The sequence below is a fragment of the Artemia franciscana genome, unplaced genomic scaffold, assembly GCF_032884065.1.
Source record: "Artemia franciscana unplaced genomic scaffold, ASM3288406v1 PGA_scaffold_89, whole genome shotgun sequence".
Classification (NCBI taxonomy): Eukaryota; Metazoa; Arthropoda; class Branchiopoda; order Anostraca; family Artemiidae; genus Artemia; species Artemia franciscana.
Window position 1 is genome coordinate 1,611,908 of NW_027062717.1, and position 26,644 is coordinate 1,638,551.

At 35.7% G+C, this 26,644-nt stretch overlaps 1 protein-coding gene across 1 annotated transcript in view; it reads right to left on the reverse strand.

Moving 5' to 3' along the window:
* LOC136042256 (prickle planar cell polarity protein 3-A-like) overlaps nucleotides 1–16,636 on the reverse strand; it is a 236,940-nt gene extending 220,304 nt beyond the window's left edge. Inside the window, exon 1 of the mRNA XM_065727202.1 lies at nucleotides 16,343–16,636. Within this exon, the coding sequence (XP_065583274.1) occupies nucleotides 16,343–16,621 (279 nt within the window). The 5' untranslated portion in view covers nucleotides 16,622–16,636. The remainder of the gene's footprint in view (nucleotides 1–16,342) is intronic.
* Nucleotides 16,637–26,644: the final 10,008 nt, after the last annotated feature.

Sequence of the window (26,644 nt, forward strand, 5' to 3'; positions counted from 1 at the left end):
AAAAATTGAGACCATATTTTTGATCAGCTTAATTTTTTAGGATTTGGTTATCCCATTCTAAAGCCCTGACTCATAATTTCTTTTTATATAATTCTGCCTCTTTCTTCACGTCCCATTTTAAGTCCACCTAACCCCCAATACCCCAACAAAAGTCTTAGTTGTTGTTTAATAATGCGGAAACAATATTTAATAGCCTAATTCAATCGTTTCTTTCACTCGATATTGCTTCTTTATCCGGGATAGATTTTCGTCAGCCAGGGGGCTCAAAGTGCCAACAATTTTAAACACATTGGAGACTTGACTAATGGAAACTTTCTTTCAGGCCATCCTCTTCAAGTTGCAATTCATGGCCTATTGTTCACCTGACGCTCTCTAAAATTTTCATCTTGACCTCCATTGCCACTCCCAGAATATTGCAGATAATTCTGCTGTTTTATTACCTGGCAGCAAATGCAATAGATAAGGGATCTAGTTTAACGGGATGAACCAAAGATCATAGAGGATGCATAGATGATCTTTGTTTTACTTTGCTTCTTATTCGTAAATTAAATAAAAAAAAGAAGTTTGTTTGACTGAAAGTAAGGAGCGACATTAAAACTTAAAACAAACAAAAAATATTCCGGATATGAAAGGGGCTGTCCCCTCCTCAACACCTTGCACTTTATACTAAAGTTTGACTCTTTCACACAACTCTACTAAAAAAAGAAACAACTTTTGCATACAGAGCGAGGTGTTGAGGAGGGGACAATCACTTTCATATGCAGAATAAATTCTGTTCGTTTTAGGTTTCAATATTGCTCCTTACTTTCAGTTAGAAAAACAATTCTTTTCTATTTATTTTCTGAACGTTTTCGAATTAAAACAATTCAAAAATGTTTATTTGCTGGTCAATCTTTCAAAAGCATTAAACAGCAGAAGAAATGAATACTCAAATTTGTTTTGCAAGTAATACTGGTGTTGTTGTTGTAAAAAAAACATATTCCGCTTTCGCCCTTTACGTTAGGGACAAAGATGACTATTTGATAAAAATGTTTTTAGTAATTTTACGCTAAAATTATGTTATGTTAAAATATTATAGCTGTTCGTTTTTTTCTGAGTAAAATCAGGGGACATGGCAGAGCCGGTGGTCTCTTGATCTGATGTCGATTGGTCTACCTTTAAGCTAAAAAGTATGTATTCATTTCAATAACAAATACTAAGCATAAAAGATCTAAAGACGAACTTGCCAGCCGTGACAAGAACAAAGAAATGAATATAAAGACGGAAAACGGTCTATGACAGTAAATGATAGCGAAGAGAAAAAAGAACAAAAAAAAAAAAAAAACAATGTTTCGCCCGTATATAACAAGGCGTCTTCGGAGTAAAAAATAAAGAAGAAAAAAGTAACTAGAAACTAAAACTCAGAAAAATATATAAAACTAAAACAGACTAACATAAATACATAATATACAATTTCTTACATTTACAATCTACAACTAACTTCATCAAACCACGAAAATAACTGGAAACATGAAAATACTACAGGCAAACATTACCGGGAAATTTCATAATTTATGGGCCTTGCTGGCATATGAAGAGTGTTCCCCCTCCTAAACACCTCGGTCGTCATTCTAAATTGTTATTTATTACTTAGTGTACTTACACTAATGCTACTTAATGTAATCATGCTATTAATGATGCGTGTAAAAATTCAGGGCAAATTCCATAGCTCATAACCCTCTCAGGTATATGAAGGGCATTGCGTCTTCTAAACACCTCACTCTTGAGGATAAATTATTATTTATTACTTAAAAAAATCTCCTTAATAGTCCAACTAAGTAACCCTTGTGATTTAGAAGTCCTTATTAATGAGTTGGGATAAAATTCAAACGTTAGTGTAAAGAGCATAATTATCAGGTGCGGAAATCAATCTATATAACAAGGTTGCCCTTTCCGCAATACCTTTATGCTTAAAAACTCTTTACGCTTTAGCTGTATTTGATAGGGGGAAACCCTTCAAATACGGAATAATTGTGTTGCGAGAGCAACACTTTGGTTTAGTCCCGTTTTTTTTCCTATGTCGCCGATCTCACCTTATTCCTGGAAACTGGTAAGGGTCTAAGCTGTGCAATTTTTACGGAAAGTGTGGACCTCAGGCCGGATTGATGAATATGACATTACATTTTGGGAAGTTCCGCAGAACTCTTGCCTGGGGCCAAAAAGGATGGATTTTGCTTGTCCACGAGCCAGAGCCTATGGTGTGCAAAGTGAAGTGGAGTTATATAGCCTATTTCAGAGAGGAGTATCTTAAGTTGTGCGGCCAAGCTTTCGTTTCATCAAACCATTTTTCTGCTTTCGAGTGGAAAGCTCCGTTCTAGCAGGCAGGCACCACTTTCAAATTGAAGATGGACTAAAATATATAAGTATTAAATATATGCAGCAGTTACCCGGCCCCACAGCCGATATATTATCTTTGAGTGATAAATAGAAAAATTTACAGAAATAAAAAATTGGGGACCGAAAGTGCTACCATCTATTGTTTCTACCCATTTCTGTTCGTGATCTTAGTTGAGTTTATCATTCAGCTTTTCGGACATGGAATTGCGATAGAGAAATGGCATCAGATGTGCCTAATAAACTTTAAAAGTCCTCTCATTGCTGAAGAAATTGGAGCTTATCCTTTGCTCCTTTCTAAGTGGTGACGTTAAAAAGTTGGCCTACGGCAAAAAAAAATGACTTTTGAACTAACACAGATAGAATTTCTTTTTCGACAGCAATCGATAGCTCTTGATGAGCGATCAAAGTATATGGCATCCATTTTTTGGTACAAAAATTCCTTTATGAGGTTACCCGTTTGAAAGTTTCAAGGGATTGACAACTTCAGTAGTAAGGTACACACTGAAACCAAAAATAGGCCGATACCAATTGAGAGACATGTAGGAGACTTGTAAGAAAAGGTCAGCTGTTGGCTCATAATTATCTTCGGCAGTAAGGGGTTAGCAAATTCCGCTATTAGGTGTACCTATTATTTGTTTCCAGTTTATTTGATGGTAAGACTGAGTTGGTTCCAGTGGTATGACATGTAGGAGACTAATCGTCTGTTAGGCTACAATCATCTTTAGTGAAGATGGGCTTGTAACTTTTGCTAGTTGGTGTAGCCTACCCTTACTCACTGTAACCTAGAATTAAGTGTTTACGCAACGGGTACAAACGATAACGTAAAACAACGAGGCAGTTTCGTAATAATTAATAGAGTGTCATCTATGGTATTTTGATCCTAAAAAGTTACGGATAGCCTTATGATGCCAACTAGATCATATAATATATTGTTTCAACTTTTCATTCGTCACGATGTCTACGATTGATAAGGATAACGTTCAACTGGCTGCAAAGTCAGTTTAGTCCCTTATTTCGGTATTATCAATAGCTCTTGGTGAGCTGATAAAAAATATGTCATAGTAGTTTCTGCATAATTAATAGTCTCATTTATGGTATTTTGATCCTGAAAAGTTATAGATAGCTTTATAATACCAACTGGATTATATAAGATATTGTTCTAAGCTTTCATTTGTCACGATCTCTACGATTGAAAAGGATAAAATTCAACTGGCTGCAAAGTCAATTTAGTCCCTTCTTTCGATACTATTTTGTTGTTGTTTTTTCAACACTGAGGAATAGCCTTTGATAATGTGATTACTGATCGATAGCGGAGATGCAAAACCAAAGTGTTGCTCTCGCAACACTTTAGTCGACGAAGCCGGACAAAGGTTACCGCGACACTTCACGTTGCCCAGGCAACATAGGTCTAGTTTTTGTTTGGTTTTAGTTTTAATGTTTCTCCTTACTTTTAGTTAAGAAATCTTGTTATATTTATAATAATTTCTGATCATTTTTTAAATAATACCAGTTAGTCTGCCTCACCCTCAGTGAAATACTTCCCCCTCCATTCACAGGAAACTCCTCCATAGAAATTTTATCCAACGTTTAGTGCACCCCCTCTGCCAATTTCGTTTGAAATATTTCCTGTTGAAAATCCCCCCTTCAACGTAACTTGTATTTTAAACGGTTCAGAATAAAAATTCTAATTAGTATATTTTCATTTGTAAAAAGAGTTTAAGTCTTAATCGGTTTCTCAATCACTCTGAAGATACCCCCTTCTGTTTATTATTCCGGAATCCAAAACACACAGAAAATAAATCCCCTGATAATTCCTGCAAAACATCTCCACATGCCTAAGATAATTAAATAGAATTATGTGTAGGAATTTATCAAATTTACCCAGTGAAAAATTTTTCCTGGGAAATTCATTCCTTCGAAACTTCCCTTACCATGGAAAACTATCCCCGTTGAAAAGACCATAAGATAGAATTTCCCCCCCCCCTACCCATGAAATGTATGCATACTTCCCAATAGCAGATCCTATTTGTAAACAATGGACACATTTCGTAACTTAAAGAACTTTCTCAAGGAGCTGTGGGAGGTCATGATGTCCTCAAAGGCATAGTTATTCGGCCTCTTCACTAAGTCGAACAATACGACTATCTCAAAATTTTGATTGAATGACTTTGAGAAAAATGGCAAGGGATGGGGCCTAGTTGCCCATCAATCTTTTTGTAACTTAAAAGGGCACTAGGACCTTTAATTTCCGCTTGAATGAGCTCTCTCCCGATATTCTAGCGCTACTGGGCTGATACTATCACCAATTGGAAAAAATAAAACAAATAAACACGCATCCGTCATCTGTCTTCTGGCAAAAAATACGAAATTCCAGATTTTTGCAGATAAGAGCTTGAAACTTCTGCAGTAGGGTTCTCTGATACACTGAATCTGATAGTATGATTTTCATTAAGATTAATTTTTCTATGATTTGTAAGGGGTATAAATCCCCTTAAAAAAATAAAGCAAATTTTCTCAGGGCCCTTCGGAAGTTGGATATGAATTACCATAAGTTCCCCATAAAAAATGTTGCTATAAGCACTCATTCCCATGAATATGATGATTCAAATGGTTACACAATGCCTATGTTATAGATGTTGTCAAGTAAAGGTCAATACTATATCAAAAAGTCAATTAGTTCAATTTGAAATCAAATGAAAGGCTTTATTTTATCTTGTTAATCTTGCCCATTCAGGAATATTAAGTTTAGTTAAAACTAAACTTAATGACAGGTATATATTTGAAATCAGCATAAAAATTCCATTCTTTTGATATATCTATTGATATCAAAATTACTTATTTTAGAGTTTCGGTTGTTATTGAACCGGGTCCTCTTTACTTACAGTTCGTTACCACGAGTTGATTGATAGATTACGGGACCCATTGAGACTTGTGGTGTAAAAGTGTTTTTTTTTAATTGGAGAGAATTATTATCCCCTCCTTATCCCCTTTTCCAAGTCAAAGCTAGAGGTCCACTCGGACAATCCAATACTTACAGCATACTTCTGCGTAAAAACTTAAGAGACTTCACAACTATTGGGTTGATTAGTGTCAGACATTCCCCCTCCCTAAAAAAATTTGAGAACAATAAAAAAGCTGAAAAAACTGTTTATTAAAAATGTATTCATTTCAATTGAAATAATTTCAATTTTCATTATTTCTTTTGTTTCTTTTTTTTATTGGCTACTTTGATCTTGTTTTTCTTTAATGAAATTTTTTTCCTGGTTTTGATCCTGTCCTTGTTCCTTTTTTTTGTTCTTGTAAGAGAGCCAATGGAGAACTTTCATGGTATATTAGTAGTGGGGGTCTGTACGTCCAGAGCTTACACCCTTTTTCGGGCTCTAAAGATTACTTTTACTAAACTAGGGTATTGACCTACTTATATTACCTACTTCATTGGATCATTATTATAATCCAAACGGCATCTTATGTGCATAATGTTCCTGTCTGAGCAATATTAACAAGATAAAGTAAACCATTTCATTTGATTTCAAATTGAACTAATTAAATTTATGATATAGTATTGAACTTTACTTGACAGCATTTATAACATAGGCATTGTATAACCATTTGTATCATCATATTCATGGGAATGAGTGCTTATAGCAACATTTCTTTTATAGGGAACGTACGGTAATTCATATCCAACCTCCAAAGGGCCCATTGACCCTGTCCTAACTTTGTGTCCCACCCCCCTAAAAAAGTAAAACAAATATCATTACAAACATTGTTTATTGTACATTGTAGTGAAAAGTGCTTTTATATGTCTCTCTTTGTGCCTGTATTTCTGATCGGATGTTTGCTTGTCCCCATGTCTGCCTTTGTATGTTTGTGTCTCTGAATCTGTGTTTGTAGGTGTTTTGTCAATCTCTCTCTGTACCTGCGTTTCTGAGTGGATATTTGCTTGTCTCCCTGTTTGTCTTTGTGTATTTGTGTGTCTGGCTCTCCGTGAGTGTATGTGTTTTTGTATCTCTTTCTTTCTATGTCTGTATGTCTGAGTGAATGTTTGCTTGTCCCCGTGTTTGTCTTTTTATGTGTTTTTGTGTCTGAAACTCTGTGTTTGTAGAACTCTCTCTCTCTCTCAAAGTCTTTCTCTTTCTCTCTCACACACACTGTGCCTCTTTGTCTCAACGGGTTTTTGCCTGTCTCTGTGTTTTCTTTATGTTTTTGTGCGTCTGACTCTGTGTGTTTGTATGTGTGTTTGTCTATCTTAAGTCTCGCTGTTCCTGTGTTTCTGTGTGGATTTTTACTTGTCCCCCATGTAATATGTTTGTGTGTCTGACACTGTGTGTTTGTCTCTCTCTCTCTCTCTCTCTATCTCTCTCTCTATCTCTCTCTATCTCTCTCTCTCTCTCTCTCCGTCTCTCTCTCTCTCTCTCCCTCTCTCTCTCTCTCTCTCTCTCTCTCTCTGTCTCTCTGTGCCTGTGTGTCTGAGTAAAAGTTTGTTTGTTCCCCATATCTATCTATTTATGTTTGTGAGTCTGACTCTATGTGTTTGTAATATTTTTGTCTCCCTCTGTGCCTGTGTTTCTGAAGGGGTGTTTGATTCTTTCTGTTTTTGTATTTGTGTCTTTGTGTGCCTGACTCTGTTTGTCTGTATATGTTTTTTCCCTCTCTTTCTATGCGTCTGTGTGCCTAAGCGGTTGTTTTCCAGTCTCCTTTTGCCTATGTGTCTGAGCGAGTTTTTGCTTGTCTCCTCCTCTGTTTTTGTGTGTTTGTGTGTCTGAATCTGTGTGTTTGTGTGTGCTATGTCTCTCACATTCTCTTTGCCTATTTGTCTAAGTGGGTGTTTGCTCGTTTTTCTCTTGATTTTTGCATGTTTGTGTAAGGGCTGTTTATATTTGTAAGTGTTTTATTCTACCTCTCTCTCTCTGCCTTTAAAATAAAGATTTCAAGGAAATAGGAACTTCCTGGGAGGGTATAAAGAGGTTGGCCTTGAATAGATTAGGTTGGAGGAGGAGCGTGCGTAGCTTTGTTGGCCTTATGCAGCTTGGTGCTGTAGTGAGTTATTAGTAGTAGTAGTAGTAAACTGCACGAAAAAAAATGTCATAATTGCGATAATGCCTGCTAGGGGGTGCCGCGTCTTAGCTATTGGTTATCACAGTTTGAGTCTTGTAGATTAAACATTGTAATCTAGCAATGAAAGGGCAAGATTCCGCTGTTAAATAAAAAAATTGGTATTCTTAGTTTATAAAGATTCTTTGGGAAAAAAGATTAAAAAACCATTAGCCGTGATAATGTGCTTCAGTGGATGCCACTTACCAGCCATAGCTAACCACAGAGGCAGCAGCATACAAAATCTTGGAATCAATGAAAGCTTGGAGTGGAATTAGCGAGATCAAAATGTTTGAATCGTAGGGCAGAAGCGAGAAATCTGGACCCGACGCAACCAGGCCCAGATTTAGAATTGAGATTTGATGGGGCGTAGTAGGAACTGGAATAGATTGAACTGGTTTGGAAGCCGGCAGAATCAAATTTGCAACCTTTGTAACCGGGTTCAGAAGCGTGGGAAGTGGAATTGGATATCACTTTATTAAAAAAAAAATATTTAAAAATGTCTTAGGAAATATGAGGGGTGCCAGAGGGGCAGAAATGCTTTTAAGTGGCGCATTCATTTCTAAAGGTGCAGGTAGTCCTACAAAATGAACGGCTAACATAGATATATATTTTGGCCAAAAAGACTGTCCCACAGCAAAGCGGCATTTTCAAACATTTCGTGGTGCAAAACAACGAGTCTAGCCAAAAGAATGCCAAAAAGCTATTGTGCGGAAATTCTGAGATAGTCATTTGATTTTAAATTAAAGAAAAAACTAGAAGCGTTTTGAGCCTGCTGCTTTAGAGGCAGTAATGCCCTATGGTGGTGCATTGGTTTCTAAAGGTGTAGTTAGTCTTACAAGATAATAGTAAACATTGATATTTATTTTAGCCGGATAGACGGTCCCACAGCAAAGCGATGTTTTCAGTCATTTCATGTTGCAAAACAACAATGGTAGCCCAAAGAAGTCCAAAAAGCTATTATGTGAACTCTGAAATGGTCAATTAGTGTAGAATTACTGAAAAAATATACGCATATTGAGCCTCCTCTTTTGAGAGGCAGTAATACATACGGTGACGCATTGGTTTCTAAGGTGCAGTTAGTCCTACGAAATAAGGGTTAACATAGAAATTTATTTTAGCCAAAACGACTATCCCAAACCAAAGTTGCGTTTTCAGTCATTTCGTGGTGCAAAATAACGATTCTAGCCAAAAGAGGGCCAAAAAGCTGTTGTGTGATAATTGTAAGATAGTCAATTGATTGAAAATGATCAAAAATCCATACACATATTGAGTCTCCAGTTTCAGATGCAGCAATGGCATACGATGCTGCATTGGTTTCTAATGGTGCCGGTAGTCCTGAAAAATAACGGTTAACAGAGACATTTATTTTAGCCAAAATGTCTGTCCCCTAGCAAAGCGGTGATTTCAGTCTTTTTGTGGTGCAAACAAAAAATTCTAGCCGAAAGAAGGCCAAAAAGCTACTGTGTTACAATTCTGAGAAAGTCAATTGATTTTGGATTGCCCAAAAAACTATACACATATTGATCCTCCTGTTTCAGAGGCAGTAATTCCGTAGAATGGTGCATTAATTTCCAAAGGTGCAGTTACTCCTACAAAATAACGGTTATCCCCCGGCAATGCGAGGCAATGCGGTGTTTTCAGTCTTTTCGTTGTGCAAAACAACAATTCTAGCCAAAAGAAGGCCAAAAAAGCTATTGTATGACAATTCTGAGATAGTGAATTGATTTAGAATTATCAAAAATCTAGACAAAGATTGAGCCTCATGTTTAAGAGACGGTAGTGCCGTACGGTGGCGCATTGGTTTCTAAAGGTACAGGTAGTCCTACAAAATAATCGGTTCTGCTACTATTACAGCTACTTTTGCTACTATTGAAGCTGCTACTACTGCTACTTCTACTATTACTTCTACTATTCTACTACTGCCATTACTATTACTACTGCACTGCTACTACTACTACTACTATAACAACAACTATAATTGCCGTTACTACAGCTACTACTACTACTACTGCTGCTACTACATCTACAATTGCCACTACTACCGTTACTGCTACTTCTACTACTATTGCTACCACTACTACTTGTACAACTACTTGCACTTCTACAACTACCAACCTTAAAACTAAATCTTATGCAATTACTACTATTACTATCACTACTACTATTACTGCTGCTGCTACTACTACTACTGCTACTACTACTATTTATAAAACTTCTACTTCTACTAATAACAAAATGCAATATGTACCTCCAACGGCATCAGAAGCGTGTATCTCCTATATCTCAGAAAAACTTGAGAGAATTATGTTGGTACTTCCAAGATATGTGAAGGGGATATTGTATTATTCAGTCTATACTCAAGGTTATAACAAGATGGAAACTACAATTCTGTCAGCTTTAAAAAACCTCAAAGACTATGCTGGTTTTCAACCCATATATTTAAGTATTTTTCCCTACACACATCAATCCAAAGCATATAATATAACTTATTTTTTAAATTGTCCCACAAGTTTTTCAAATATATAAAGTAAATCAAATTATAGATTCTTATAGAGGATTAAATTTAAGAAAACAAGTTTTTTTTTAATTGAAAGTAAGGAGCGACATTAAAACTTAAAACGAACAGAAATTACTCCGTATATGAAATGGTTTGTCCCCTCCGCAATCCCTCGCTCTTTACGCTAAAGTTTGACTCTTTGTCAAAATTCTGCTTTTTAAAACAATTAAAAGCTTTAGCGTAAAAAGCGAGGGATTGCGGAGGGGAAAACCCATTTCATATACGGAGTAATTTCTGTTCGTTTTAAGTTTTAATGTCGCTCCTTACTTTCATTTAAAAAAATTAGTTTTTTTAAATTTAATTTCTGAACGTTTTTTAATTAATGCATGTTTTGATCTTGGCTCTCCGCACATAAATAATTAAAACAAAATTTGCATATTAATGTTTTTTGGCTAAATGGCTTTCTCATAGTTTTAATCGAAAGATTTTGAGAAAAAAGGAGGGAGGGAGGAAGCCTAGTTGCCCTTCAATTTTTTGATTACTTAAAGAGGCAACTAGAACTTTTAATTTTTTTACGAACATTTTATTAGTAAAAAATATACGTAATTTACGAATTAACTTACGCAACGAACTTCTATATTCGTATGTTTTTATTGCGTATATGAGGGAGTTCAACCAACGTCGATACCTCGCTCTTTACACTAAAGCTTAAATACTGTCCCAATTCCTTCAGAATGACCCCTGAATCACAAAGGCCGTAGAATAAATAGTTGAAATTACTAAAAATACTTTAGCGTAAAGAACGAGGTATTAAGAGGAGGTAAACCCCTCATATGCGCAATAATTTCTGCTCGTTTTAAGTTTTAATGCTGCTCCTCACTTTCAGTAGAAAAAAACTTTTAATTTTTATTTTTTCATTGTTTTTTTAAATAATGCTAAAAAATCCTGCGCCCCCTTCATTGAAAGTCTCTTCCCCTATGAGAAGTTTTTCCATGGAAAGATCCTCCCACGTAGTCCCCCCCACCTCAACTCTCCCTCCCAAACCAAAAAATACCCCTGAAAACATCCGTACACTTCTCAGTAACCATTACTATATGTAAACACAGGTCAAAGTTTGTAACTTGCAACTCCTGCCACGGGGACTGCGGGGGAGTAAGTCGTCCCCAAAGACATAGTTATTAGGTTTTACGACTATTATGAATAAAATGGCTATCTCAGAATTTTGATCTGATGACTTTGGGGAAAAATGAGCGTGGGAGGGGGCCTAGGTGCCCTCCAATTTTTTGGTCACTTAAAAAGGGCACTAGAACTTTTCATTTCAGTTAGAATAAGCCCTCTTGCGACTTTCTAGGACTACTTGGTCGATACGATGACCCCTGGGGAAAAAAACAAAAAACAAAAAACAAACAAACAAATGAACACGCACCCGTGATTTGTCTTCTGGCAAAAAATATGAAATTCCACATTATTGTAGCTAGGAGCTTGACATTTTTGCTATAGGGTTCTCTGATACGCCAAATGCGATGGTTTGATTTTCGTTAAGATTCTATGAATTTTAGGGGATGTTTCCCCCTATTTTCCAAAATAAGGCAAATTTTCTCAGGCTCATAACTTTTGATGACAAAGACTAAATGTAATGAAACTAATATATTTAGAATCAGCATGAAAATTCGATTCTTTTTGTGTATCTTTTAGCATCAAAATTCCGTAATTTAGAGTTTCGTTTACTATTGAGCCGGGTCGCTCAGTTCGTTACCACGAACTGTTTGAAAATCGAAAACATTTAAAAATTGTTTTCTTAACCAATCAAAAAGACTATGTCAAGTTCAACCCAAGAAAAATTAATTGAAAAAAAAGCTTTTTCTCTAAAAGAAGTCTTTTTATTGAAAGGTTAAGTGCTACGCTGCAATAAACCTGAGAGTTTTCAATTTATATTTCAATTATTGAAATAAATTCAAATTAATATTCAATTTTAAAGCCTTTTAAGCAATTCAAATAGTACGTAATTTTTAAAAATTTAAAAAGATGTACCTGAATTGTTCATAAGTCTAAATGTAAAACATTCTTAAATGAAGCAAACCATTGGCGATCAGTATAAAGGGCAAATGGAAATTCTATTTTTAATTTTGTCAATTAGTAATCTAGCACTATTTGTCTGTCAGGAGGCGATAAGTGTTATCTCGGGTTAATTTCGAGATTCTCTGTCACAGCTGTCGTGGCTAAAGTTCAAATGTTTACTAGAAGCTGATACAGCTTTTATGTGAACGCAGGAAAATCACAATGTAAATACGAGCTCTCTGGGAATTTTCACACACTTATTAGATGGCCATTTTTTTTCTAGGGGACCTAGTATTTGCTGATTGTCTGAGCCTTATTTCTTAAATATCCTAGGTGAAAAAAAGAAGAATAAGAAAACCTACAGCCCTATTGATCTAAGACATTTTTTTCTCTTTAGATGGGGTAGAGCCAAGAATTTGTCCTAGATTTTGAGTGAGGGGGCTAAAGGTTTCTCCGGTTCTCAAGAATTTTCCTTTTTGGATTTGTTACCTCTTTAGCATATGTCGAATTCATGTCAATTAATTTTTTTGCTTTTTCCCCTTGATCCCTTGAGGTGATTGAAGATGATCTCACTGAACGGGTGGCTGTAGAAAAACGACAGATTTCCCATTAATAACATCAAGTTTTTTAGGACATGAATAAACGGCAGGCTCACTGAACTGGTTACATGCAAGATTAGTGACAAAGTATCACAAGTGGTGTAGTAAGGAGTGACCCCCTGTCCATAGCAACCAAAAGTTTAAAACGCTTATTTAAGAGGCTATCTTGTGAAAAAATTTTGCCCTTTGTAGTCGGTTGTATTTTCACAGTTAATCTTCATAGCAGAATTTCGCTGCGACAACAATTTTATAGGATTTTTGAAAAAGGTCTGAAACCAACGAGAGCAGAACTCAAATTTTAAAGTGTACCACAGGGATCAGTATGATCAAAAGTCCTACGTAAGAAAATTGCAACCCCCACCTTGAACAAAGAAGAAAATCACTTCTGTGATGTTCCCTTTAGTGTTTTCTTTTTTTGTTGATAGTGGAAAACAGTCAATCTATAGGGAGTTGTTTCAGGGTTCATTTGAATAATTCCTTTTAAATCTTGTATGTTTGAATAAATTTTAATGGATTGCGCCATTTTAGAATACCATATGGCACCTATATATGGAACCTTGGGCTCTATTTCTTGAACAGAAGGGCTGGAAAACATAAAAAGGGTGTCATCATAATATCTATGGCCACTCAAACCTGAAGATTACAACCCCCCGTTTTGTATTCATACTTCAAGCCCCCTGACAGGTTTTATAATTGGTTCGCTGACTGAAAACTCAAAAATGACGCAACAAAACAGTATTAAGAGCAGAAAACTTTTAAGCAGCATGAACAAAAAAAATATAGTTTATAAGCCTTTTAATAGTTTTTTTTACAGGCCATCAAATAATAAATTTTATTTCGCAATCTTAATTCACTAAAAAAAAGACACTAAAAAGCAGAATTAGTATTCAGTAGAGTGCTACTCTATCAAAATTGGGGAGGTTCAAAATATGTCATATATGTCAAAATTGGGGAGGTTCAAAATTGGGGAGGTTCAAAAAAATTTTCCAAAATATGCTACATAAACCATGATGCAGTAATTTCTGTTTAAGTTTCATATTTGTTTTTTACGTTCATTAAAAAAGCTTTGTTATTGAAAATATTAACATTCAACAGAAATGATGAAGAATAGAAACAATGAATAAATTGGATATACTTTATGAATTTCCTTTGACCATAATGAGTCGACGATGACGTTTATTTTCACAATAACCCTACTTCCTAAACACATATTAAATTTATAAACATTAACAAATACACTCGCTTTAAGTTTAACTCGTTTTAAGTTAAACTTAAAACGAGCAGAAACTACCACAAAGAGGAGCAGGGGTAGATCTCCAGCATTTTTATTGGGGCAAGGGGGCCAGAGGGTCCATATTCGGATGGTCAAGAGAAATGGGATATATGATATTTTTTCCATATTATTGGAACTGGCAACTGCCCCCCTTGCCCCCTTAACGATGTCCCTTAAAAAGAATCCTTGAAATTTAAAAGTGATTTAGGATACTCAATAAAATAAACTTTTATTTTCATTTTTAGTATCTAGTTATATAGTTCTATTACTTCTTTTGATATATACCCTGCCAGACAAAATGGGTGCTAGAGTTAAACAAACAAGATATACCTTTTCATGTACACCTTTGTAGCTAAAAAAAAATCCTTACTTATTTTATCTAATCAAACAGTTTTTGGTAATTAACTGTAGTAAGAAGTGACCTGGCTCAATAGTAACTGAAACTCTAAGAAACGGATTTTTGATACCAATAAATACATCAAAAGAATTGAAATTTTATGTCGATTTTAAATATATAAGCTTCGTCAAATTTAGTCTTGCCCATCAAAAGTTAGGAGCCCGCGAGGATTGGTATTATTTTCAAAAAAAGGGGAACACCCCCTAAAATTCATAGAATTCTAAAGAAAATTACACCATCAGATTCAGCGTATTAGATTGCCTCGCTGTAGAGATTTCAAGCTCCTATTTGCACAAATGAGGAGTTTTGTATTTTTTGCCAGAAGAAAGATCACGGATGCGGTTTAATTTTCTTTCTTTTTATTACTATTATTTCCCATGGTTGATCGTATCGACCTGGTAGTCCTAGAATGTGGTGAGACGACTCATTCTAACAGGAACTAATAGTTATAGTGTTCTTTTTAAGTGACCAAAAATTGGAGGGAACGAGACTCCCTCCCACGCTCATTTTTCCTAAAGTCACTGGATAAAAATTTGGAGATGGGTATTTTGTTCAGCATAGTCAAAAAATCTATTAACTCTGTCTTTGAGAACGACTTGATCCCCCACAGTTCCCAAGGGAAGGGCTACAAGTTATGAACTTTGCCCATTGTTTGCGTACACCATTGGTTATCGGGAAATATACAGACGTTTTCAAGGGGATTTTTTCTGGTGGTGAGGGGTTGGGGGGTGAGGGTTATGTGAGAGTATCTTTTAATGGTGAAATTTGTCATGGGGGAAGAGAATTTCTATGAAGCATGCGCTGTTTTTTTCAGCGTTATTTAACAAATAACAAGGACGTAAATAAAAAAGCAAACTGTTTAACAGTAAGGAGCAGCATTAAAACTTAAAACGAAGAGAAATTGTTACGTGTATGAAAGGGCTCGTCCCCTCCTCAATACTTCGCTCTTTACGCTAAAGTATTCTTAGTTGTTTTAAAAAAGCTTTTTATTGTGTAATTAAACGGTTTTTGTGATTCAGGGGTCATTCTTAAAGAGTTAGGAATAAAATTTGAACTTTAGTGTAGAAAGTGAGGTATTGACGAGGGGACAAACCTCTTTATATAAGTAATAAAAAAATACGAATAGAGAAGTTTATTACTTATGTTAATTTGTAAGTTACATATAATTATTACTAATAAAAAACGTTTGTAAATAAAATTAAAAGTTTTCGTGGCCTTTCTAAGTAATCAAAAACATTGGAGGGCAATTAGGCCCCCTCCCCGCCTCTTTTTTCCCAATATCGTACGATCTAAACCTTGAGAAAGCCATTTGGCCAAAAGAAGTGAAATTAAAATGCAGATTTATTTTTAATTATTCATGTAAGGTGAGCCAAAATCAAAACTTGCATTATTTCAAAAACATTCAGGTATTAAATAAAAAAGAATTTTTGAACTGAAAGTAAGAAGCGACATTATACGAACAGAAATTATTCCGTATATCAAAGGGGCTGTCCTCTCCTCAACGCCCCGCTCTTTACGCTAAAGTTTGACTATTTCTCACAATTCTTCTTTTTGAAACAATATAAAACTTTAGCGTGAAGAGAGGGGAGATGAGAAAGGGACAGCCTTTTTCATATACGGAATAATTTCTGTTCGTTTTAAGGTTTAATGTCGCTCCTTACTTTCAGTTAAAATAAAAACTTTTTTTAAATTTAATATTTAGTAAAATCGTTGGTTTTATTCTTTTATTCAGGTACATTTACTGTCAAATGTTTAAACAAAGAAATAGTGGTGGTAGGATGAACCCTTCCAAGAGATTGTACCAAAACCATATGAAGAATTCAGTGAAAAGTTTGTAGTTTTTTAACCTTGACCCTTCCGCCAAATTACATACCCACCACGTCCCCCTCTTAAGATTGGACCCACGTGCTGCTCAATTTATGGAATTTAATTAATATTGGCTACAATGAATAGGATGTCACTTGGGATGCCAAGTCCTGATCACCGAAGGCTTGTCTAGGATACACTAAAAAAAAAAAAAAAAGAAGTAAGTTTCCTGTACTAACCTTATAATGAAAGCTGGTGTTGCTAAATGGGCTTGTATAAAACTTTTCTTTTTCATATCTTGGCTGGGCAAGAGCATAGGAGTAGCGGCCTCGTTTGAAATAATCATCAATCCCAGCCCTCTTCTCGGGTGACTGCTTCGGTATTATTGGGGAAACCGGAACAATCGGTGCCCCAGGAAGGTGTCCAATCGGCCCCCAGTTAAAAGGTCGGGTTTCTGGCTTTCGCCAAAGTGTTGTTTCTGGCTTGCCATCTTTTGATCGACCTGGCCAACCAGGCATAACTTATCACATTTCCCCTAAAGAAGGAACAAAATGAAAAGAACAATAAACACGCCAATAAACGGTTCAAGGCCTCCAATATCGGCGTACTCTTTTTCACCACACATCTATTAGTTCTAGTGCACTCTGAAATAAAAGAAAGTGATAGAAAGCAACTGTCAGATTGCTTATCTCATTACAGGATTGCTTTCCCAGTCTTTTAAAGCGCAGGACTTTCTTTTTTTTTCTTTTTGCTAAGTTGTCGCTATAGTTGGCCGTCTAAAATGACACGGTCAAAGTAGCAAAAATAAGAGCACGACAGAAATTGAACACCTGGTTACCAACAAGCAGAATGTAAAATGATGAGAACCAAGGAAAAAATTAAAGAGAAATTGCTGAAATGTAAAATATGAAATGTGAAATGTAAAACAGCAATAACCTAAACACTTTTTATTTTTATGACAAAAAGCGGACCATTTAGCAAAGTGACCGTAATTTATCTGTACTCTGTATTTCATCGAATTACTGGTTAAATATGATTCATTTTTCATTTTTCACTTTTGAAATTTGACCTTAATTTATCTGTACTCTGTATTTCATCGAATTACTGGTTACTGGTTAAATATGATTCATTTTTCATTTTTCAGTTTTCTTTTTTCACTTTTCATTTTTCACTTTTCATTTTTTTTAAATTGACCTTAATTTATCTGTACTCTGTATTTCATCGAAATTCTGGTTAAATATTATTCATTTTTTACTTTTCATTTTTAAGACAGGCTCCACCAAAAAGAAAATCCACCAAAAGGCCTGTCTCAAAAATGAAAAGTGAAAAATGAATCATATTTCACCAGAAATTCGATGAAATACAGAGTACAGATAAATTAAGGTCAATTTGATACATGGTCCGCTTTTTGGTACTCTGTATTTCCTGGAATTACTGGTTAAATATGATCCATAAATTAAAGGAACATATTTTAAATTTTCAGCCTGATTCATTTTATTCATAAGGAGCGACCCGGCTCAATAGTAAACAAAACTCTAAAAAACGGAATTTTGATGCTAAAATATACATCAAAAGAATTGGATTCTCATGCTGATTTTAAATATGAAAGTTTCATCAACTTCAGTTTTTGTCATCAAAAGTTGCGAGCCTGAAAAAATTTGCCTTATTTTGGGAAAAGGGGAAACACCCCGTAAAAGTCATAGAATCTTAACGAAAATCACACCATCGCATTCGGTCTATCAGAGAACGCTATAGCAAAAATTTCAAGCTCCTATCTACAAAAATGTGGAATTTTGTATTTTTTGCCAGAAGACGAATCACGGGTGCGTGTTTATTTGTTTTTTTTTGTTTTTTTTTTCCCAGGGGTCATCGTTTCGATCAAGTGGTCCTAGAATGTCGTAAGAGGGCTTATTCTAAAGGAAATGAAAAGTTCTAGTGCCCTTTTTAAGTGACCAAAAATATTGAAGGGCACCTAGGCCCCCTCCTACGCTCATTTTTCCCCAAAGTCAACAGATCAAAATTTTGAGATAGCCACTTTTTTCCGCATAGTCAAAAATCATAATAACTATGTCTTTGGGAATGACTTACTCCCCCACAGTCCCTGGGGGAGGGGCTGCAAGTTACAAACTTCGACCAGTGTTTACATGTGATAACAGTTATTGGGAAGTGTACAGACGTTTTCATGGGATGTTTTTTGGGTCTTGGGGGCGGGGTTGAGGGGAGGGGGCTATGTGGGAGGATCTTTCGTTGGAGAAATATGTCATGGGGGAACAGAAATTCAATGAAAAGGGCGCAGGATTTGCTAAAATTACTATAAAAAGAAACAATGAAAAAATACACATGGAAAAGTTTTTTCAATTGAAAGTAAAGAGTAGCATTGAAACTTAAAACAAACAGAGATTATTACGCATATTAGGGTTCTAAAAATACTTTAGCACAAAGAGCGAGGTATCTAGGAGGAGATAAATACCTCTCTCTTTATGCTATAGTATTTTTAGTAATTTCAACTATTTATTCTACGGCCTTTCTGATTCAGGGGTCATTCTTACAGAATTGGGACAAGACTAACCATTTAGTGTGAAGAGCGAGATATTAAAGAGGGTACAAACCCCCTCATATACATAATAAAAATTTAAGAATATAAAAGTTTGTTACGTAAGTTAATTCTTAAGTTACGTATATTTTTTACTAATAAAAACATTCGTTAAAACTTAAAATTTATAGTCGCCTTTTTATGTAACCGAGAAATTGCAGGGCAACTAGGCCTCTTTCCCCACCCTTTATTTCTCAAAATCGTCTGATCAAAACTAAGAGAAAGCCATTTAGCCAAAAAAGGAATTAATATGCAAATTTCATTTTAATAATTTATGTGCGGAGAGCCAAAATCAAACATGCATTAATTCAAAAACGTTCAGAAATTACATAAGACAAACTATTTTTTTTTTACCTGAAAGTAAGGAGCGACATTAAAACTTAAAACGAACAGAATTTACTCCGTATATGAAATGGGTTGTCCCCTCCGCAATCCTTCGCTCTTTACGCTAAAGTTTGACTCTTTGCCACAATTCTGCTTTTTAAAATAATTAAAAGCTTTAGCGCAAAGAGCGAGGGATTGCGGAGGGGACAACCCATTTCATATACGGAGTAATTTCTGTTCGTTTTAAGGTTTAATGTCGCTCCTTACTTTCAGTTAAAAAAAAAAGACCCCCGCCCAAAAAAAAGACCTCAGGATAAGGGTTGTTATTTATGCCCTTGGTGCATATAAGGTATGTATGGAAAAAGTTGATCTTAAAAGCTCTGTAATATGCATATTTGATTGGAAATCAGATCTTCTAGTGCCCATTTTAAGATTCAGATTGATCGGAGGCTGATTTAAGTTTATAAGTTAAATACAACGCACCCAAATTCAGTAAGACTGTTTCATTATGAAAATTGAAACTGCTAAATTTGCCTACATCCTATTTAAGTGTTTAAGTTAAGATATATTGAAGTAAACATTATTACCGAGCTCAAATTATCTTCCCCATCCCCTAATATGTGTATGCTGTTGACCCCTGGAACAAATATGACTTCGTGATTTGATTTACCTGAAGGATAAGAATTAAAATTTGAAAATAAAATAAGGTATAAGTTAAATTTTATTTTGAAAAATTCGGAATAGAAAGAAAATTGATAGAGAATTAGAACTATCATAATAGTAGATTATTTAGCCGTATAAGGGCTCATCCTCAACTGACTCTCCATTATCTCTAATAAATAGTCCATGCATGATATAGTCATTGCAACCAATGAAAGATCCCCAGGAAAGACTATAATTTGCAAGGTTATGATGACCACACAATCAGACAAAACCTTCAGCTAAAAAAATTTTCAACAGATATGTCTTTACTTTCCTGACAAATATAAGCTCGTCAGGAATTTGACGGTCTTACTTGCCTACCTTCTGAATAGTCTTCTGTTGAGCTATCTTCTGAGGGAACAGTGAGGGGAGAGAGTCACTTTATGTATATCATAGGTGCTGCTCATTTGTCATTATTATAATTATTGCAAGAGCTCAACTAGAAATCTAACAAGCTGATACACCCCAAGTAGAAACCCAACAGGTTGGTTAAAGATCAACTGGACACCAAACAAGATAAAGAAACTAGGTCGGGAATACTTGGCTTTGGATGTCTACTCGACTACCGACTTGGTGGAGATTATAGCTGCAGACCCAGATAATGAGGGTATTGATTTAGACCGGGGTACATGGTCTTCATGGCTACGGGTATGGGGGACATAGTGGATTACCCTTACGGTGATGGGCTTGGAAACTGTTCGTATGGGTTCGAAAGATGATTTACTGCTCATTTTCGTGACATTCTTAGCATAAATAATAATTTTTTGTAATGTGGTTGACTTAATTTTTTGAATTGATAGCTTATTATTTTATTTTAAATTGTTATTATCCATCTGTCAACTTTACCCTTCTTTTGGAAGATTTTTATATACTTTTTTGGAAATACCCGTGTCGAAGGATATGTTATTGTAATAGCGAATGTTTGGCTGAATGTGTCATTGCTCTCACTTTGTGATATCCAGAAACAAAACAGTCATATTTAAATTTCTCTTATTAATTTTGGCTCAAACAAACACTAATTCAATTTCAATATCCCAAACTAATGTGTTCTCCTGATTTTTTTTTTTTTTTTTTTTTTTTTTTTGCAGATTTCACTGCGCAAACCTATTTTAAGTTTTCCCAGTGCCTAAGATACCCCAAAATCTTAAGTGGTGAGTTCAAGTATTTGACCCCTCGGATGGCTTCTTGGTGGACTAATGGATGAGTGCCGCCTTGGGTTTTCTGGAGGGAATCGAATTGAAAGTCTTTATTCCAGATAAGTAAGTCAAGGTCCTTATTCTGAACATAAAAGCTAGGAACTTTATTCGGGATCTGAGGAATCCGGATTTTGAAGTACCCGTCTGGTAGTGCATATAGAAACCGTCCTTGTAGCTTTGAACGATTACTGACTTTCAAGTATTTCAATAGGAAATTCCTATTTCTATAACATAAATTTCTAGCTATTTCAAATAAATTGTTTCTTATATTTGAATACTGTTAAATAAGCTTTTTGAAGACTAATTCAGCATTCACAGCTTAAATTTTGACACAAACTAGTTTCGGCTGGCAGAAATCAACAGTGCCATTGGAATGAAATGTTTAGACAGGACACCGAAATTTACATATACTTTAGAATATTTCTATAGAACTTAATACTTCAACAAAATCATGAAAGCGTTAAGTGGCCCGAATCTCTCATTCTCATTTGTACTTTCCCCTTACTCTGCCCTGTTTAGAGCTTCTAATTCGGCCAAAACCTGATTATTCCCCAAAGAGTTAAAATTCATTTTTTTGTAATTTCAAGAAGGCTTAATCTGTGGCGTCCAGTTTTTCCCCTTGAGAGTAATTTAGCATAAGCATTTTGAATTTTTTACGCTTAAAAATCTGAAGGATAAGTTCAAACTATGCATAGCGCTCATTCATGACATTGACACAACAGGGAGTTAAACCATATAATTCACTAAGTTTTTTATTCACATTGTTTTTTCATGATGTTTTTCACATTGTTTCCTTGGCTTCGCCTCTATATACTTCCTTTTGACAACCTGAATGCACACAGTGTGTATAATTTAATTCAACATCCCTCCAATTCTTCTCCGAAAGTTTCACCGTAATAACCTTAGCCACAGTAGAAGTAGGTGTCGTAGCCGTCAATAGTAGCAATAGTGATATCACACAGATATTCTTTTTTGGTTACTTTAATATCCCACTCCATATGCCCTGAAAGTTTTAACTTAGTAGGCTACTCTCAGTCGTTCCTAGGATATTGCTATTATGCCCTTTTAAAAACCTGAATACCCACAGTTTTTTATTTAAATGACACTTCCCCTAAGCCTTCCTTGTAATTTTAACGTCAGTATGATTAGCTTACGTAGTTCAGTAATCGTAGTAGTATTAATAATTGTAGTAGCATGCAAAAAATACCTTTTGATTATTTCAAAATTTATCTCAACATACCTTAAATATTTCACCAAAATAATCTAAGCTGTTCCTTTACTATTACTGATGCACTCTTTTGACCATCTGGATGCTCAAAGATGTTTTGATTTAGTCCTACATCCCCATAAACATTCAATAAAAGCTTCTCTTTAATTCCCTTACCTTCGTTAGTAGAAATAGTTGTATAGTGGTATCGTAGCATGGTAACAATAGTTTTATAGTAGTAGCATTAGAAGCAGTACGCAAATAGCACGTTTTGTTGTTTTCAATATCTTCCTCAGCACACGCTGAAAGAAACAACTTATTTTCGTAAGCAATTCAAGAGGGTATTGTTGATGTTCCCTTTTAACAGCCTGCATGCAGACAGTGTTCTTTTAATATAGTTTAGCGTTTTCTCAACATACCCTGAAATTTTGACCGCAATACCCTAGCTTTGGCTTTAGTATTAGTATTAGCAGTAATAATAATATTGACAGTAGCAGCAGTAGTAGTATTAGGAGCAGAAGTAATAGTGGTATTAAGCAAGTATTGCCTTTTAGTTAGCTCAACATCCCCTGCAACAAGCCTGTAACTTTCAACTTCATACTCCAAGCCGTTCCTAAGATATTGCCAATACGCCCTTTTGACAATCTGCATGCGCAGAGTTTGTTTTTATTCAGTACAACTTACCCCTCAATATTTTCTGAATTTTTTACCTTTTAACCCTTAGGCAAAATCCTTAGACCTAGCCTTATTTGCAGCATAAGCAAGAGGAGCATTACTACCAGTAGCAGTAGTAATATTAGCAGAAATACTAGGAGTAGTAGTAGTAATACTAGTACCTGTAACAATATGCACGCAGTGCGCTTGGTCCGGTTAAAAATCCCCCTCATCAAGCCCTGGAAGTTTCAAGTTGATACTGTAAAACGTTGCTATGGTATTGCCGATGTACCCTTTTGACAACCTGAATGCTACTTTCATTTTTTCATTTAGTTCAACTGAAAGGGTTTAGTTCGACAGTGGTAATTGTAGGAGTGTAACTACTAGTAGTGGTAGTAAGATTAATAGTAATACTATTAGTAATAGCAGCAGTGTAGTATGTATTGCTAATAATAGCAAATGTAGTATTCACATATTGCCTTTTAGGCAGTTGAACATCCCCCTCATCATACCGAGAAATTTTCTGCTTGATACGGTAGGCCGTTATTAAGATGATGCCAACACACGCTGAGATATTGCTGGTACTCACTTTTGACAATATGCATACTCATAGCATTTTTTGCTATAATCCAACTTTTACGTCAACATTTCATCAAACTTTAACCTCCATATTCTCAGCCTTAGTAGTAATCACTGCAGAAGTAATAGTTATAGTAGTAGTGGTGGTGGTAGCAATAACAGCAGCAGCATTAGTAGTAGTAGTAGTAGTAGTAGCGTTACAAATACTACCTTTTTGGTTTGATTATTCCCTTCATTCATTCCCATAAAGCTGATTTCATCCAACTAAATAATCTCAGTCATTCCTGCCTAAAGCCCTTTCGACAACATGTATACATTTAACATGTTTTTAAATAGTTTTAAACTCCCCTTAACATTATCTGAAGGTTTTAGCATATTATAATTAGTCTTTTAAATACTAAAGGTTAAACTTTCTATATTGCATGATAACAGATACTATGACGGGCGAATTGCATAACTTACAGCCCATTCTCCAAGGGCTCTACGGGACTTACATCCACAGAGACATAGCTACTAGACTTTTTCAATTATGCCTGAGCAAAATGGCTTTCTCAAAAGTCTGATTAGATATATTTGAGGAATTAATGAGGGTAAGAGGAGGGCAGCTACCCTCCAATGATTTTTAACTCTAAACAAGGGGACTTAAACTTTCAATTTCCAATCGAAAGAGCTCCTTCCAAAGTTTTAAATGATAAAATAAATAAAACGTTACATCCACATAGCTCTTTTCTTGGCATCACTATTGCGCTGCTTATGATAATCCCTTTAATTTTGGATCTTTACACTAATTTTACTCTACGTTAGTTTTCATGAGGCTTCAGAAGCAACTAAAACATTGACAAGGAATCTCCAGCCCTTCCATATCCTGCTGCTACCAGAAAATCTCCGTGCTTGGTTTCCAGGAATTTTTTAAGGTTTCGCAGTTCTTAATGTATGGAAAGTGCAAGTTTTCCTAACGACCAATTTGCTTCCTTGATCCTGCAGGTAAAATCTGGGGGGGGGGCTGTCAAATTCGGTTCTGAAGCATGAGCGTTCCGAAAAACGGATGAAGATTGCAGATGAAGATTGAATCACCAGGGGCGTGGGTGGTTTTTCATAATTAAAAAAAAGTTCAAAAGAATAGGAATATAAGTCTGTGAACCAAGATTAGAATATTTGAAGCTACGGTTATGACAGTTGTCAGGTATGATTCTGCCGTTTGGGCAATTCGAATGACGGTAGAGGGTTTGCTAAATTATTTTCAGAGGAATTGCTCACGGACTGAAAAGGGAAGCAGTTTGTCCACAGTTGGGGTGGAAGGATGCCATGAAGAAACACATCAAGGAAGTACGAACTTTCTGGGATGGTGTAGAGATGGAGGCTTTGAATAGATTGGGATGGAGGAGGAGTTTGCTTAGCTGTGTTGGTTTCAAGTGGCTTACTGCTACGGTGAGTTTTGAAAATAGTAGCTAAAACTTACAAAAGTGATACCAATTCATAAAGGTAGCCCTAAAAAGTGGATTGAGAATTGGAGACCGATTTCGATTCTTCCATTGTTTTTGACACTATTAGAAAAAGTTACTTATATGCGTCAATATAGTTCTAGAGGTTAATAGTTTTCTGAGTGAGACCCAAATTGCATTTCACAAAGGGTACTCGACAATAAATGCTTTGCAACAACTTATCGAATCAAATAATTGTCGTATGCCCAGTTACAGCACCTTTACTGTTGTTTGAAGGTGGTAGCAAACTACGCCCAAACACAATTATTGTGCACCATGATACTGTCTGTATTTTATAGATATTTGCAAAGCATTTGGCACAGTGGATTTTCAACCGCTACTAAGTTGGATTGGTTCGTTAAGTCTCCACGAAAAGTGGTTTGATAGCTATCTCATAGGGAGATCTCTTAGAATAATATTGAATGATGCAAGTTCAGCAACATTTTCAGTGTCATTTGGAATGCCACGAAGGTCAGTGTTATGTCCACTGCTTTACCTCGTGTATGCTGATCTTATGCGTTTTTATTTGAAAGTTGAATGTCTTACGTTGTTTGTTGATGATACTGTTGTAACTGTGTTTGCCTCATTTGTGAAAGAGCTGGTGAGAAAAGTGAATCTTGCATCAGTAAGGCGGGAGATTATCACTTCATTAAGTCTATTGTGTGTAAATGTTTGCAAGAGATTTTTAATTACGTCCTGCAGAATCGGTACACCAATTTAATAGTGACCTGCTTAATTGCAGAGCTAGGCAAAATGATGATACATTTTTCGATTTGCGTCGTGGTGCCAGGTCATAATTTGCAATGAAACACCTGTGCCCATCTGTATGAAATTAAATAAAAAAAAAAAAGAAACAAGTTTTCTTTCAACTGAAAGTAAGGAGTGACTTTAAAACATAAAACCTGGGCGAAAGTTGGTTCTTCATGGTGATAATGATATGACCTATGTAGCTTTTTCTGCTTTATTATTGAGTACAAGAATCACTCATGTTGAAGCCGTCGCGGTGCAAAAACTGACTTAATAAAGTTGCGTTTCCTTTCCACTATTTTAGCACCATCTATCTGTATTACTCACAGATAGCGAATTGTCAATCACTGGAAACAAATCGACTCGAAGGAAACGTGGATAACGGGCAGGGGAAAATGAAAGAAGAAGGCATACGAGGTGTGCTATTTCGGTATTAGTGACAAACCGAGACAATTGTCCTTCGCCGAAACAAACGTTTGAGCGAAATCTGGTGAAAATCAACATATCCAGAACAACTAAAATACCGAATCTGAAGAAATTTGACCAAACCCCTTTGTGCCCCATCCAGGACAGCCCACCTATTCTTAAGCCGATAGTTTCCCATAGGCCCACCTCGCATATTTTCCTCTTGTTTAACTGTAGATCCCTTTTTAACCAGATGGAAGACTTCAAAATCCTGCTCCGTAGCAGCAACATAGATGTTGCTACTGTGACGGAAATTTGGAACCTGGATGAGACTACAGGACGGATTGCTGGATCCAACTAACTTCTAAGTACTCAAAATAGTCGAGGTGACAACAGGCCCGGCGGTGGTCGAGGAATATATGTGAGGAAAGACATTTCGTTGAAACTCTTATCTGAACTCACAAATCCGGATTATGAGGTCATATGGGTAATGGACAAAATCTCGGGCTTGTCTCGTCATTTTTCATGCTTAATAACAGCATTTGTATATTATCCTGAAAGCGCACAAGACAGGCGTGACCTAGTTTTCTACCTCCAAACAACGGTTGATACACTTAGAGGCCGATACAGCAGTCCTGCTTTGTAAATGCTAG